This window comes from Octopus bimaculoides, chromosome 5 (genome assembly GCF_046866305.1).
Source record: "Octopus bimaculoides isolate indiv1 chromosome 5, ASM4686630v1, whole genome shotgun sequence".
Taxonomy (NCBI): Eukaryota; Metazoa; Mollusca; class Cephalopoda; order Octopoda; family Octopodidae; genus Octopus; species Octopus bimaculoides.
In genome coordinates, this window is record NC_142932.1 from 110,963,913 (window position 1) to 110,977,193 (window position 13,281).

Consider the following 13,281-nt stretch of genomic DNA (forward strand, 5'->3'; position numbering starts at 1 on the left):
CAAAAGTATGTCTGGCCATGGAAAAATATTACCTTGCTTAGAAACAGATGAGGGTTGGTGACAGGAAGGGCATCCAGCCATAAAAAAAAATCTGCCTCAATAAACTCTGTCCAACCATGCAAGCATGGCAAGGCAAACATTGAAATAATGATTGTCAAACATCGCACATGGTAGTCTAAAGTGTAGTGTAGCAATTCATATCTCTCTCTCTCTCTCTCTCTCTCTCTCTCTCTCTATATATATATATATATATATATATATATATATATATATGTATATGTATATGTATATATATATATATATATATATATATGTATATGTATATATATATATATATGTATATATATATATATATATATATATGTATATATATATATATATATGTATATATATATATATATATATACATATATATATATATGGCTTCCACTGGACTAGCTGTCTAAACTTCATATTTTAGCATTTCAGAAGTTTTGGTGTCACTACAGCAAACAAATTTGTTTTTGAGACTGAATATTATTTTGATATATTAGTATTTGTTAGATTATAGAGTAGATAATTTTAAGATAGATTTGTTTTGTTTATTTGGTAAAAGCACCAGAAAAAGTACTGTGAAATTGCCATGAGGAATGGATTGTCCAACATTGCAAGCAGAGTTTGCCTTCAGTTTAAACCTATCAGAAGAGAAATAAATGAAAGACAGCAAACATATTTCATGTCTGAGAAACTGAGTGAGAGAGAGGGAGAAGGAAGTGAAGGAGAAGCCGGTGAGGATGGGGTGGAGGGGTAAATTGAGTGGAGAGGGGCTGTGGAGAATAAAAATAGGATTACTGAATTATAAAGAGATGTAGTAGTAGAAGGAACAACTTTCATTTTAACTCATCAGCTTTTGTTTTCATGTTTTCAGAGGGTTGGAAAATTCATTGGACTGTGTAAAGATCCTGTGTCTGGAAATATTTGGGCATACACTTCCCAACACATCTATAGTTATAAAGTTAACCAGGAGTACAGGTTTGTTCTTATATTGTTCGATTCCTTTTTGCATAACTACAACCTAAATATATATTCTTTTATTCTTATATTGGTTTCAGTAAGAGGCTCTGGCCATCTTGAGGTGCTACCTTTATGTTTGGTTTATGTTTAATTTCAGAATTCATTTTGTTTTTTATTATCAGACATATGCTTGTACAATTTGTTCTTATATATATCTCTTCTGGCTGTATCATCATCATCATCATTTAGTGTCTGCTTTCCATGCTGTCATGGGTTAGACAGTTTGACTGAAACTGGTAAGCTGGAGGGCTACACCAAGTACCAATCTGATTTGCCTTAGTTTCTAAGGCTAGACGCCCTTCCTAGCACCAACCACTCCAAGAGTGTAATGGGTGCTTTTTACGTGCCAGTTACGTGACACCAGCATCGGCCATGACTATGATTTCACTTGGTTTGATGGGGTCTTCTCAAGCAAAGCATATTGCCAAAGGTGCCAGTCACTTGTCATTGCCTTTGTGAAGCCCAGCGTTTGAAGATCATGCTTCACCACCTTGTCCCATGTCTTACACACACGCACGCACACATAATTGTGTGTTTGTCTACCTGTCCCTGGCCACTCCTTTGACAACCAGTATTCATTTGCTTACAAACCTGTAACTTAGCAGTTCTGCAAGAGAGACTGATACAGCAAGAACAAAACTTAAAACAAAAAGGAAAGTACTGGGTTGATTTTTTTCAACTAAACCCTTCAAGGTAGTGTCCCAGAATGGCCACAGTTCAATTACTGAAACAAGTGAAAGATAAAAAATTTCACTATAAACATCATTTCCTGCTATCAATAGCCATCCTTGTTATATTATTTCCTTTTTCTAAATAACCTCTTCTGCAACTAGCACCAAATCAACATAACCATTTTTTCCATGTCCGACAGTGGGCTTTCTTTGTATTAGGAAATTAGATATAGCAAGGTCTATAGCTATATGTTGAAACTTCAAAAACCAATACTATCTAGAAAATACCTTACTTTGTATATAAGAAGGGTGTTGATAGTAACTTGGTGTTTTGTCTTCAGTGCAAGTAATAGATGTACAGAACATACTGTGGGACAAAAATAATCCAAATATTAGATATACAGGATTTTTTAGAGGCAAGGTACATATATCAAATGAAGACCCTGGACTATTTAAAACATAAAGTAGTTTGTAAAGATAGTGAGTTAGATGTGTCTAACAATTCTAATCATTTCATCATTTTCCAAAATTATTTTGTAATTTACTAAGCAATTCATTCTTATCAAGTTATTTTTAATATCATTATTTTCATTTATATTTTTAAGTGTTTCATTTGCATACATTATTTATATAAAGGTTTTTTAAATTCTTTTCAGTTTATTGTATTAGCTATATATCTAAAAAAATTTTTTGCAGGGATGTCTGGCGGATCTATCTTGACCAAGGCAAATTTGACCAAGCTAAAGAATATTGTCGAGTAATAATGTTTTTTAATTATTTTCACATCTTGTTTAAAAATTCAGGTATTATCTTAACAAATCATAAAGGTACATTTGAGGTCATAATAATGCATCTGATGCAGAGTGGTAAAAGGTTTAAGATTATTGTTTTTATGATTTAAAATAGATATTTCCTACAAACATAGTGATCATGAATAGTATGTCCCTCGAAGTTAATTTACATGGGGAGAGAAAAGTCTGATCATTGTTTGTAAGTAAGAGACAACCACAGACATGTTTCAGTCTCTTTAATCTCATTGTCATAGCATAGGCTGTTCTTTACCCTTGGGATATAAATAAACTTTGAGTGACCAATTCTTAATTTCTTGAAATGATTTCCTTCCTACCTTTGAGAGTCATTGAAAATTACTGCTAATTTTCTGTTTTCTTTCTCCAATTAAGAGGAAAATTTCAATAAACTGGTTGCCATGTTTACCACAATTAATATTCTGATTTGTTTTTTCATCAGTAGTTCATTTGAGTTATTTCCCATAAAAAAAATTTTTTTCTATTACACAAATAAGAGGGCTAAAAATTATTCATAACTCTTTTGCTACCAGTAAAGCTATTTGTCATCTGATCATCAAAGCTATATTATGCTGATGGCGTCTTGTAGCTTGAAACATGCTTCAATCCTTATCATTGATTTTGTTAATTTTACTTAATCTCACCTTTGTCTCTCTTGGATCAGTTCAATATTTTACTAATGTAAATTCTGTAATATACACCAAATATATTTTTTTTACAAAACTACAAACGAGGGTTACCTAATGATGACTTGAAAGTAGTTGCCCATGCTTCATGTGGTTTAATGTGTCTAGTAATAGCCTGTTTTCTGTCCTATCCTAAGTGAACTCAACAGAAGGTTTCACCAAAGCAAATCAGAATACAAATTATTGTAAATATAGTAACCAATACAAGTTATACTAAAGTAACAAACAACAAAAGGCTATTTTTAGCAGTGTTTCAGTTGTACCCCATCATCAACATATCACTATGAGTTTTCTTCTTATTTTAGGACAATAGGATGCAATTAGACGAAGTATTGACTAAAGAAGCAGACCATCTTTTTTCTTTAAAAAGGTAAGTTCTAGTTTAATTATTATCAATTCATACCAGTTCATTTAAGAGTTGTTTTTCTGTGTATGTGTTAATGAGCAAGATTGACTATTCTATTTATCAACACACCATTTATTCAGAAGAAATGTGGTGGCATCACCCCTATGAGAACTTGGATACTGTTCCCAAATGCATTCATTAATATTGGTTTCAAATTTTGGTACAAGGCCAGCAAGTCTGGGCCAGGGGATAAGTTGATTACATCACCCCCATTGCTCAACTGGTACTTATTTTATTGGCCCTGAAAGAAAGATGAAAAACAAAGTTGACTTCAGCAGAATTTGAACTCAGAATGTAAGAGCGAACAAAATGTCCAGCGTGGTAATGATTCTGCCAGCTCACCACTTTAATGCATTCCTCTGAGTGGTTGGCATTAGAAAGGGCATCCAGCTGTAGAAACTCTGCCAAATTTAGATTGGAGCCTGGTGTTGCCATCCAGTTTCACCAGTCCTCAGTCAAATCGTCCAACCCATGCTAGCATGGAAAGCGGACGTTAAACGATGATGATGATGATGATGATTAATATTAAAAATTATTTAAGCACAAGAAAGAACTGTAAATTCTGTTGTTCTGACCTTTTCCAAAGTGTTTGTGTTAGTCTGGATGAGATGCAGGTTAGTTTTGTGCCAGAGAGAAGCACCACTGATGCTATATTCCTGGTAAGGCAGCTGCAGAAGTACCTAGCCAAAAATAAACCTCTGTACTTGGTTCTTGTTGACATGGAGAAAGCCTTCAACAGGGTCCTCTTCTCCCTTATCTGTTGGTCAATGCAGTAACTAAGGATAGTTGACAATTAGTGAGAGCTGTACAAACCATGTGCAGGGATGCTGTCAACAAGGTGACGGTTAGCAATGAATTCAGTGCATAAGTAGTTCATCAAGGATCAGTTCTGACCCCTCTCCTCACTGTTCATCATAGTTCTCCAGGTAATAACAGAAGAATTTAAATCAGACTGCCCCTGGGAATTCTTTTATGCTGATGATGACCTTGTTCTTTTAGCTGAATCACTACCAGAACTGGAGCAAAAAAATTTCAGGTGTGAAAGCAAGGTCTGGAACAAAGAGCCTTAGAATTAATTTAGCAAAAACCCAAATCTTAGTAAGTAGGAAAGCAGACAAATCACAAATCCCTTCAGATAGATGGCCCTGCTCGATATGTAGGAAAGGTGTAGGTAGAAACTCCATAACATGTACCCAGTGCAGGCTATGAGCACAAGAGGTATAGCAATATCAGAGGAAGGTTAACAGGGAAAATAGTTTTTGTATGTGACAGATGTACAGGTACAATAAACACTAGAAATGTACAGAAAATGAAGGCGGCGAGCTGGCAGAAACGTTAGCATGCCGGGCGAAATGCTTAGCAGTATTTCGTCTGCCGTTACGTTCTGAGTTCAAATTCCGCCGAGGTCGACTTTGCCTTTTATCCTTTCGGGGTCGATAAATTAAGTACCAGTTACGCACTGGGGTCGATGTAATCGACTTAATCCATTTGTCTGTCCTTGTTTGTCCCCTCTACGTTTAGCCCCTTGTGGGCATTAAAAAAAAAAAGAAATGTACAGAAAATAGACTCCATGAAATGGCAGGTGGGGGTACCTAGAAGTAATTGATAGCTTCCCCTATCTAAATGACCCAAGTCAGCAGTGGAGGTGGATGTACCGAGAACATGGCTGCTAGAATAAGAATAGGCTGGGCAAAGTTGAGAGAGCTCCTACCTTTGTTGATAACAAAGAGCCTCTCTCTCAGAGTGAAAAGCATATTGTATGATGCCTATGTTTGAACAGCTATACAACATGGCAGTGAAACAAGGGCTGTGACTGCAGAGGACATGTGAAAGCTTGTAAGTAATGAAGCTAGTATGCTTTGCTGGATGTACAATGTCAGTGTGCACATTCAACAAAGTGTAAGCATCTTGAGAGAAGAACTGGGCATAAGAGGCATCTGCTGCGGTGTGCAAGGAAGATAACTGTGCTAGTACAGTCATGTAATGTGTATGGACAAGGACAGCTGTGTAAAGAAGTGCCAATCTCTAACTGGAGGGAAGCTGTAGAAGAGGTAGACCCAGGAAGATATGGAACCAGGTAGTGTGAAGCATGATCTTCGAGTGTTGGGTGTCATGGAAGTGATGACAAGTGACTGAGTCCTTTGATGATTTGCTGTGCTTGAGAAGATTCGTCAAACCAAGTGAAATCATAATTATTACCAGTGTCAACGACATGTAAAAGGCACCCACTACACTGTTGGAACTGTTGACATTGGGAAGGGCATCCAGTTGTAGAAACCAAGCCAAAATCAGACTGGAACCTAGTACAGCTCTCCAACTTAGCAATTCCTGTCAAACCAGCTAAGCCATGCTAGCATGGACAATAGACAATAAATGATGAAGATGATTTCTGTTGAAATACTCTATTTCAATTAATTTCAAAAATGATGAAAATAGAGTGAAATAATTTTCATATTATCAAGCTGATGTTTTGAACATAAATTAACATGAAATTCTAATGAGAAATTTTTATTGAAATTACTTTAAAACAGAAAGTTTGTACCCTAGAACCAGGAACAGTCTCAGATGGGTTGATGCCAAAAGGGTTCATTCTTACTTTGACTATTTGTATTTCTGCTAACACCGATTACTATATCACTACTTCTTCTTCTAGTTTTTCCATCATTCCATGACTAAGTTATCTTGTATACTAACATCTAATGCTTTTAATACCATATTATTTTGAAATAAAATAAGTTGAAGCAAAAAGAACAAATGTATAAGATATTAACTGTTAAGTTCATGAGCCTCATCAGAAAAGATTTTATCTGTCATCTATTGAACAGCAACTAAACACTAACCCTTGAAATCCCTTTAGAGTTTATGGTATCCCTAAAGGGAATTTAACCAGAAACTATTTGAGCAACATTTGTGTTTTATATAAGTTCTTAACTGATTTTTAAAATGTTTGTCTTAATACTTGTTCCTACTTCTTACGTAGATATAAAGAAAGTGCTGTCATGTACGCTAACACACAAAGTTCTTTTGAGGAAATTGCATTAAGGTTTATTAATCTTGAAGATAAAGAACCTCTAAAAGCTTTCCTTACACAGAAACTGAACAGTCTTAGGGTCCAGGTAAGTGTAAATTTGTTCTAATATTTTAGCAGTTTATGTTCTGGACTTTACTGTATTTACTTGCACGTTTGTTGTCCTCTTAATTTAGTGTTAAAACTTAGTACAAAATTTTCTCCCTTCATAGTTTTAGCTTTGCCCCATGTATATGTCACAGCCAATTTTTTTCAGTTAAAATCATGTAATTGTACAATTTATACTTGAGCAAATACAGTATAATGATATTGCTTTTCTCAGTTTGGAAATTGATTTTTACAGGGAGAGTGAAATGTTTAGATTTTTTTAAAATTATTAAACCTTTTAATTATACATGTTTGAATGTGCTTTGGTAAATTATCAATGTTGATTCATTTGTTCATTCAATTTTATGTCCATTTTTTCATGGTGGTATGGATTAGATGATGAAACTTGTTGAGGCAGAGTTTCTATAACCAAATGTTCTTCCTGTTGCCAGCCTTTACCAGTTTTCCCAGTAAGGGAAAAGTTTCCATGTATCAAAAGTTGAAACTACAAGACTTTTTGCTTATCAAAGATTGTAAACAAAAACAGTGTTTTCACTCAGACAGTATTGATTAGAACATGTGGTATGGCATCTGTGCACACACACACACACACACACACACACACACACACACACACGTGTATGTGTGTGTGTGTGTGTATATATATATATATATATATATATATAGTAAACAGAAATGTTTAAAGAGTTTAAAACATCACTACATGCGTTTCAGTAGTGTGGTTTAATACAGATACGAATCCATTCCATAATTTATTAGGTAACGCTATGTGACTTCATAGTGTTAAACAGTCACTATCCCATCAGGTGATATTCCAGCTGAATTGACCATTTGAATTACCTGAAATTTTTCTGAGTGTTCTGTTTAGCGAAAGAGACACAAAGATGCTTCTTAGTTAATTTGCCACTATTTATTCGATCCCCTCAGGTTTCTTCTCTGTTTCTATTTATCAATTCCAATCACAAGGTATGAAATCCTGCCTGCAGTAGAAGACATTTACCCAAGGTGTTGTACATTAGGACTGAATGTAGAGCCTCAAGGTTGCAAAGCAAGCTTCATCACCATAGTCATGACCGTGCAATTTATAGATGCAAAATACTTTTATGATTTTAGCTAAAAATATAGAAATAAATATTAATAAAATTATTTCTAAATTTACAAGACATGCTTTAGCTAAAAAATATAAATAAAAATAATTGTTAATTAGAGTTTGTTCAACTCTTATCAGTATGGAAAAATGGACATTAAAAATATTAATAATAATCATATCGTAGTGGTAATAAATACAATTAAGAACATTTCAAGAGCCAAAAAATTAATTAATTGATTAATTACTAATTATGAATATATTCCATTAAGCAAAACCTTGCAAAATAATGTGTGAATGAAGTCATAGTTCTAGCCAACAATTTTACGGACAGGGTCTGTATAGCAAGCCTTTTTAAGGTTTATATATCAACCTTTTTATATGACTGTTTACCAATACAGAAGTTAAGAATTAAAGAAGCTATATCAAATGTCTGTTTTTATTCTCTCTTAATATTACTTGAGTCAAACTTATCTATAAGATGTTTTTAAATGTTTTCAGTTGCATTATCGCTTCAAATAATTTTTCACTGAAACATGTCTGTTTGTAGGACCGTACTCAGATGACAATGCTTGTCACATGGCTGACTGAAATTTATTTGAATCAACTTGGAGAACTCAAGGAACAAAATGACGAGAAAGATTCCCCGTACCAAAATCTTCAAAAAGAATTTTGCCAATTTCTAAACCAAAGTATTATTAAAGTAAATAATTTCTTTGTTATAATTGTATATGCTTTTATTTGATGAAACATTTCATCTTCCACTAAAAGATTTTTAATTCATGGAATTTTAACACTTTGATACAGTGGTTCTTTTTATTGATTCTGTTAGGTATTGGAAACCATTTTGATTCCTATCAGCTATTGCATTTCCATCATCTCGAAATCATTGTCCTTAAGTTTATGTTGCCCATGTTAATGTGGGCTGTGCAAGACTTCTTGAGGCAGTATTTTCTGTCTGGATGCCCTTTCTAATGTCAGTCCTTGCTTGTCTTTCATGTCAGGTGGTTTATACTGTTGTTGTCATATTGAGCCCTGCCAAACATGTTGTTTATGGGGGACATAATCAATACCACCAGTTGTTGGCACTCCGTTGCTTACGACGTCGAGGGTTCCAGTTGATCCGATCAACGGAACACCCTGCTCGTGAAATTAACGTGCAAGTGGCTGAGCACTCCACAGACACGTGTAGCCTTAACGTAGTTCTCGGGGATATTCAGCGTGACACAGTGTGACAAGGCTGACCCTTTGAATTACAGGCACAACAGAAACAGGAAGTAAGAGTGAGAGAAAGTTGTGGTGAAAGAGTACAGTAGGGTTCGCCACCATCCCCTGCCAGAGCCTCGTGGAGCTTTAGGTGTTTTCGCTCAATAAACACTCACAACGCCCGGTCTGGGAATCGAAACCGCGATCCTATGACCGAGAGTCCGCTGCCCTAACCACTGGGCCATTGCGCCTCCACTATCAATACCACCATAGCAATATCAATGAGATAAAAAGTCAAACTCACGCCAGCCAGCCAGCCATACAATTTCTGACTACCAAATTTCACTGACAAGACATTGGTCAGCCCAAGGCTATAGTAGAAGACCCTTGCCGTAGATGCCATGCAGTTGGATTGAAACCAAATCCACATGGTTGCAAAACAAACTTGTTCACCATGCAGCCATACCTGCACACAATCAACTAAATCATACAAATTCAATTTACAGAGATGATTACTTAGTTAAAACTTAATTTTTTCCAATATGGAATTGCAACCTCAATTATATGTAAACCCATAATCTGACTGATGTAGTAGAGTCATTGTATAGAAACAAGCAGGTTGGAAACTAAATCTGTGTCAAAGGTCAACTGTCTAATACAACAATATATTTTCAGGAATGTGTATGTAACAACCGGCAAGTTATTTATGACCTGATTGCTAGCCATGGTGATGTTGAAGACTTGATGTATTTTGCCAGGTTAATGAAAGGTAATTATGTCTTTTTGTTTTGTTTTTTAAATTTCATTTCATTTTCTTAACATCATGAAAACATTTAAATATCAACCCTAGTTTTAATTCTTGTTCAAACTCCAATTTAATAGTAATCAGTTTTGAAGTTTTTTAAATTTATTTAATCTAAGAGATTAGGAGATTTTAGGGGTTCGCTCCCCTGCTCCCAATTTTATCAGAGGCAGCTGTGCATCGTTAACCAGCTAGAGGTGTTCTCTTGGGGTTAAAAAATCGCAGTAGAGTTCGCTCAGGCAACCATGTTAAAGTAGCTCCGAATATTACTATTTATCAATTTATTTTTTACTGAATAGAAAGCTAAATTTCCTTGATTTTTTTTTATTTTTTTAAAAATGACATTCACATTTAAATTGCAGTGTTTAAGTGTGAATAAGGCAGCGAGCTGACAGGATCGTTAGCACACTGGGCAAGATGCTTTGTGACACTACATCTGTTTTTAGATTCTGAGTTCAAGTTCCACCGAGGTTGGCGTTGCCTTTCATCCTTCTGGTGTTGGTAAAATAAGTACCAGTTGAGTGCTGAGATCAATGTAATCAACTTGCCTCCTCCCCCCAAATAGCTGGCCTTGTGCCAAAATTTAAAATCAATATTTAAGTGTGAATATCACTGTGTAATAAAACAAGTTCCATTTTATTGTTCTTTATAATACGTTTTTACTTTTTAATCAAGATCTCCCCCTCCTACTTCTTTTCTATTTCTATTCCAAACTAAAATCTTCGATGGTATGAAAATATTTGACAACTCTTGCTCTTGTGTTTCAAATTTACCTCCAATGTTTAAGTTATGTTTATCCACGCTTCCTTCTCGTCACAAAAAACTTTTTAATTGTAGTCTTTTCATTCAGACCTTTCAACTTCTATCATTTTAATTTTATATATATATATATATATATATATATATATATATAAATAAATAAGGATAAGATCGATATTTAATTATCGATTTTATCAAGTGGCCAGCATGGGAATAAAAACAATCAAAGGTAACAATTATTTAAAATTATAATTTGGGGTATCTAAGAGATACCGCCACTCTGAAAATAGCAGTCAAATCTTGACTTTAAACCACAATAAATGTTCATGTAGCACTGGTGCTACATGAACATTTATTGTGGTTTAGAGTCAAGATTTAACTGCTATTTTCAGCGTGGCGGTATCTCTTAGATACCCTAAATTATAATTTTAAATCATCATCATCATCATCATCATCATCATCATCATCATCATCATCATCATCATCGTTTAACGTCCACTTTCCATGCTAGCATGGGTTGCACAGCATGGCTGTGTGGTAAGAAGCTTGCTTCCTGACCACATGGTTCTGGGTTCAGTCCCACTGCATGGCACCTTGGGCTAGCATTCTTCTACTGTAGCCTTGGGCTGACCAAAGCCTTGTGAGTGGATTTGGTAGATAGAAGCTGAAAGAAGCCCATCGTGTGTGTCTGTGTCTGTGTTTGTCCCCCCACCATTGCTTGACAACCAATGCTGGTGTGTTTACATCCCTGTAACTTAGCGGTTCAGCAAAAGAGACCAATAGATTAAGTACTAGGCTTACAAAGAATAAGTCCTGGGCTTGATTTGTTCGACTAAAGGCACTGCTCCAGCATGGCTGCAGTCAAATAACTGAAACAAAAGAATAAAGAATCTATATAATTTGATAAACATGTTTGTATTAGGAAGGGCATCCAGATGTAGAAATCGTGCCAAAGCAGACAGAGTTTGGCACAGCTTTTTAACTTGCCAGCTCCTGAGCATCCAGCCCATGCCAGCATGGAAAATGGACATTAAATGATGATGATGATGGAATTTAGATGTGAACCACCAGAAGTTTCATGCTCTGATAGTACAGTATTCAGACAAGCTTATATAGCATGCCATGTACTATCCTGCAATCTTTCAAGCTCAAAACATATTTGTGTTTGTGTGTGTATGTATTCTTACCAGTCATTTTTTTATTTTATCCATTCTTACATATTATCCATAACTCTTATTAATAGTAATAGTAATAATAATAATAATGATAATAATGATAATAATGATAATCCTTTCTACTATAGGCACAGGGCCTGCAATTTTGGGTGAGGGGACTAGTCGATTACATCGACCCCAGTGTTCCATTGGTACTTAATTTATCGACCCTGAAAGCATAAAAGGCAAAGTCAACCTCGGCAGAATTTGAACTCAAAATGTAGAGACAGGCGAAATGCTGCTAAGCCTTTTGCCCAGTGTGCTAACGATTCTGCCAGCTCGCCGTCCTTATAACAATTATAATTGGACAATTCAAGAGTAAATAGATGTGTGATAGATTCAGTAACTTACTTTACCGTGGTTGTCATTTGACATTTAAAGAGACCATCAAAGTATTTCTTTACTTTTATTTTTCAGATTTTGAGAGAGTAATAAGTCATTATATTCAACATGAGTACTACAAAGTTGCCCTCGAGGTACTCAATGAACAAGTAAGTATTAAACTTGTTGTGCAAGTGTACAACGCCCCCTGGCAAGTATGGACTAGACCACTACATGTCAATAGTAGCGGCCTGAATAAGTGAAGTAGTTAGTGCAGGTTTCACAGTTCGTGTGTTGATAGTTCAAAGTTGGAATTAAAAGTTTACAGTTCGAGTTAGCTTGTTGGATTGTCGGTTCTTAAAAGATTGTTGTTACAGTCCGTGTGGTTACTGCCGTTTGTTTCGATTATATTGTTATTACACTGTTGCAGTGTATTCATTTATCCATAAGGATATAGCAGAGCTACAGCATCCAGCCGTAGAAACATTGCCAGATCAGATTGGAGCCTGGTGCAGCTGCTGGCTTTCCAGACCTCAGTCAAATCATCCAACCCATGCCAGCATGGAAAACAGACGTTAAACAACAATGATGATGACGACGACTTAGTAATCAATAAAAATGCCTAGTAGAAATATACTCTTTTACTTGTTTCAGTCATTTGACTGTGGCCATGCTGGAGCACCACCTAAAAATTGATATTCTTGTTAATTCATTTAAAAGTCTACTCACTTTTGATACTCTCATCTATATCAATAAATAATGTCACACGAAACCATGTTGAATAAAACAACAGAGTATAAAGGATTTAAGAGGGAAACTGGACATAAGAGGCATCAGATGTTGTGTGCAGGAGAGAAGACTGGTTTGATCATGTGATGTGTATGGATGAGGACAGCTGCATAAAAAAGTGCTGAGCTGTAATTGTGAAGGGAACTTGTAGAAGGAGTAGACCCAGGAAGACATGGGATGAAGTGGTGAGAAAGGATCTTCAGATGCTGGGCGTCATTGAGGAAATGACAAGGGACTGGGAGATGCGGTGAATTGCTGTACTTGTTAAGACATGTCAAGCTAAGTAAAATTGATGTCATCCATACATACAGGCTTGTCCTTTACAGGTGCTGGTGCACCTGTAAA

The 13,281-nt window shown here is 35.5% G+C and overlaps 1 protein-coding gene across 1 annotated transcript in view; it reads left to right on the top strand.

Annotated features, from left to right (window-relative positions):
• Positions 1-13,281, top strand: part of LOC106874497 (vacuolar protein sorting-associated protein 18 homolog) — a 52,767-nt gene that overhangs the window by 26,603 nt on the left and 12,883 nt on the right. The window contains exons 14-20 of the mRNA XM_089352937.1: positions 908-1,011; positions 2,421-2,481; positions 3,522-3,586; positions 6,603-6,738; positions 8,396-8,548; positions 9,727-9,820; positions 12,244-12,317. Of these exons, the coding sequence (XP_089209063.1) occupies positions 908-1,011; positions 2,421-2,481; positions 3,522-3,586; positions 6,603-6,738; positions 8,396-8,548; positions 9,727-9,820; positions 12,244-12,317 (687 nt within the window). The remainder of the gene's footprint in view (positions 1-907; positions 1,012-2,420; positions 2,482-3,521; positions 3,587-6,602; positions 6,739-8,395; positions 8,549-9,726; positions 9,821-12,243; positions 12,318-13,281) is intronic.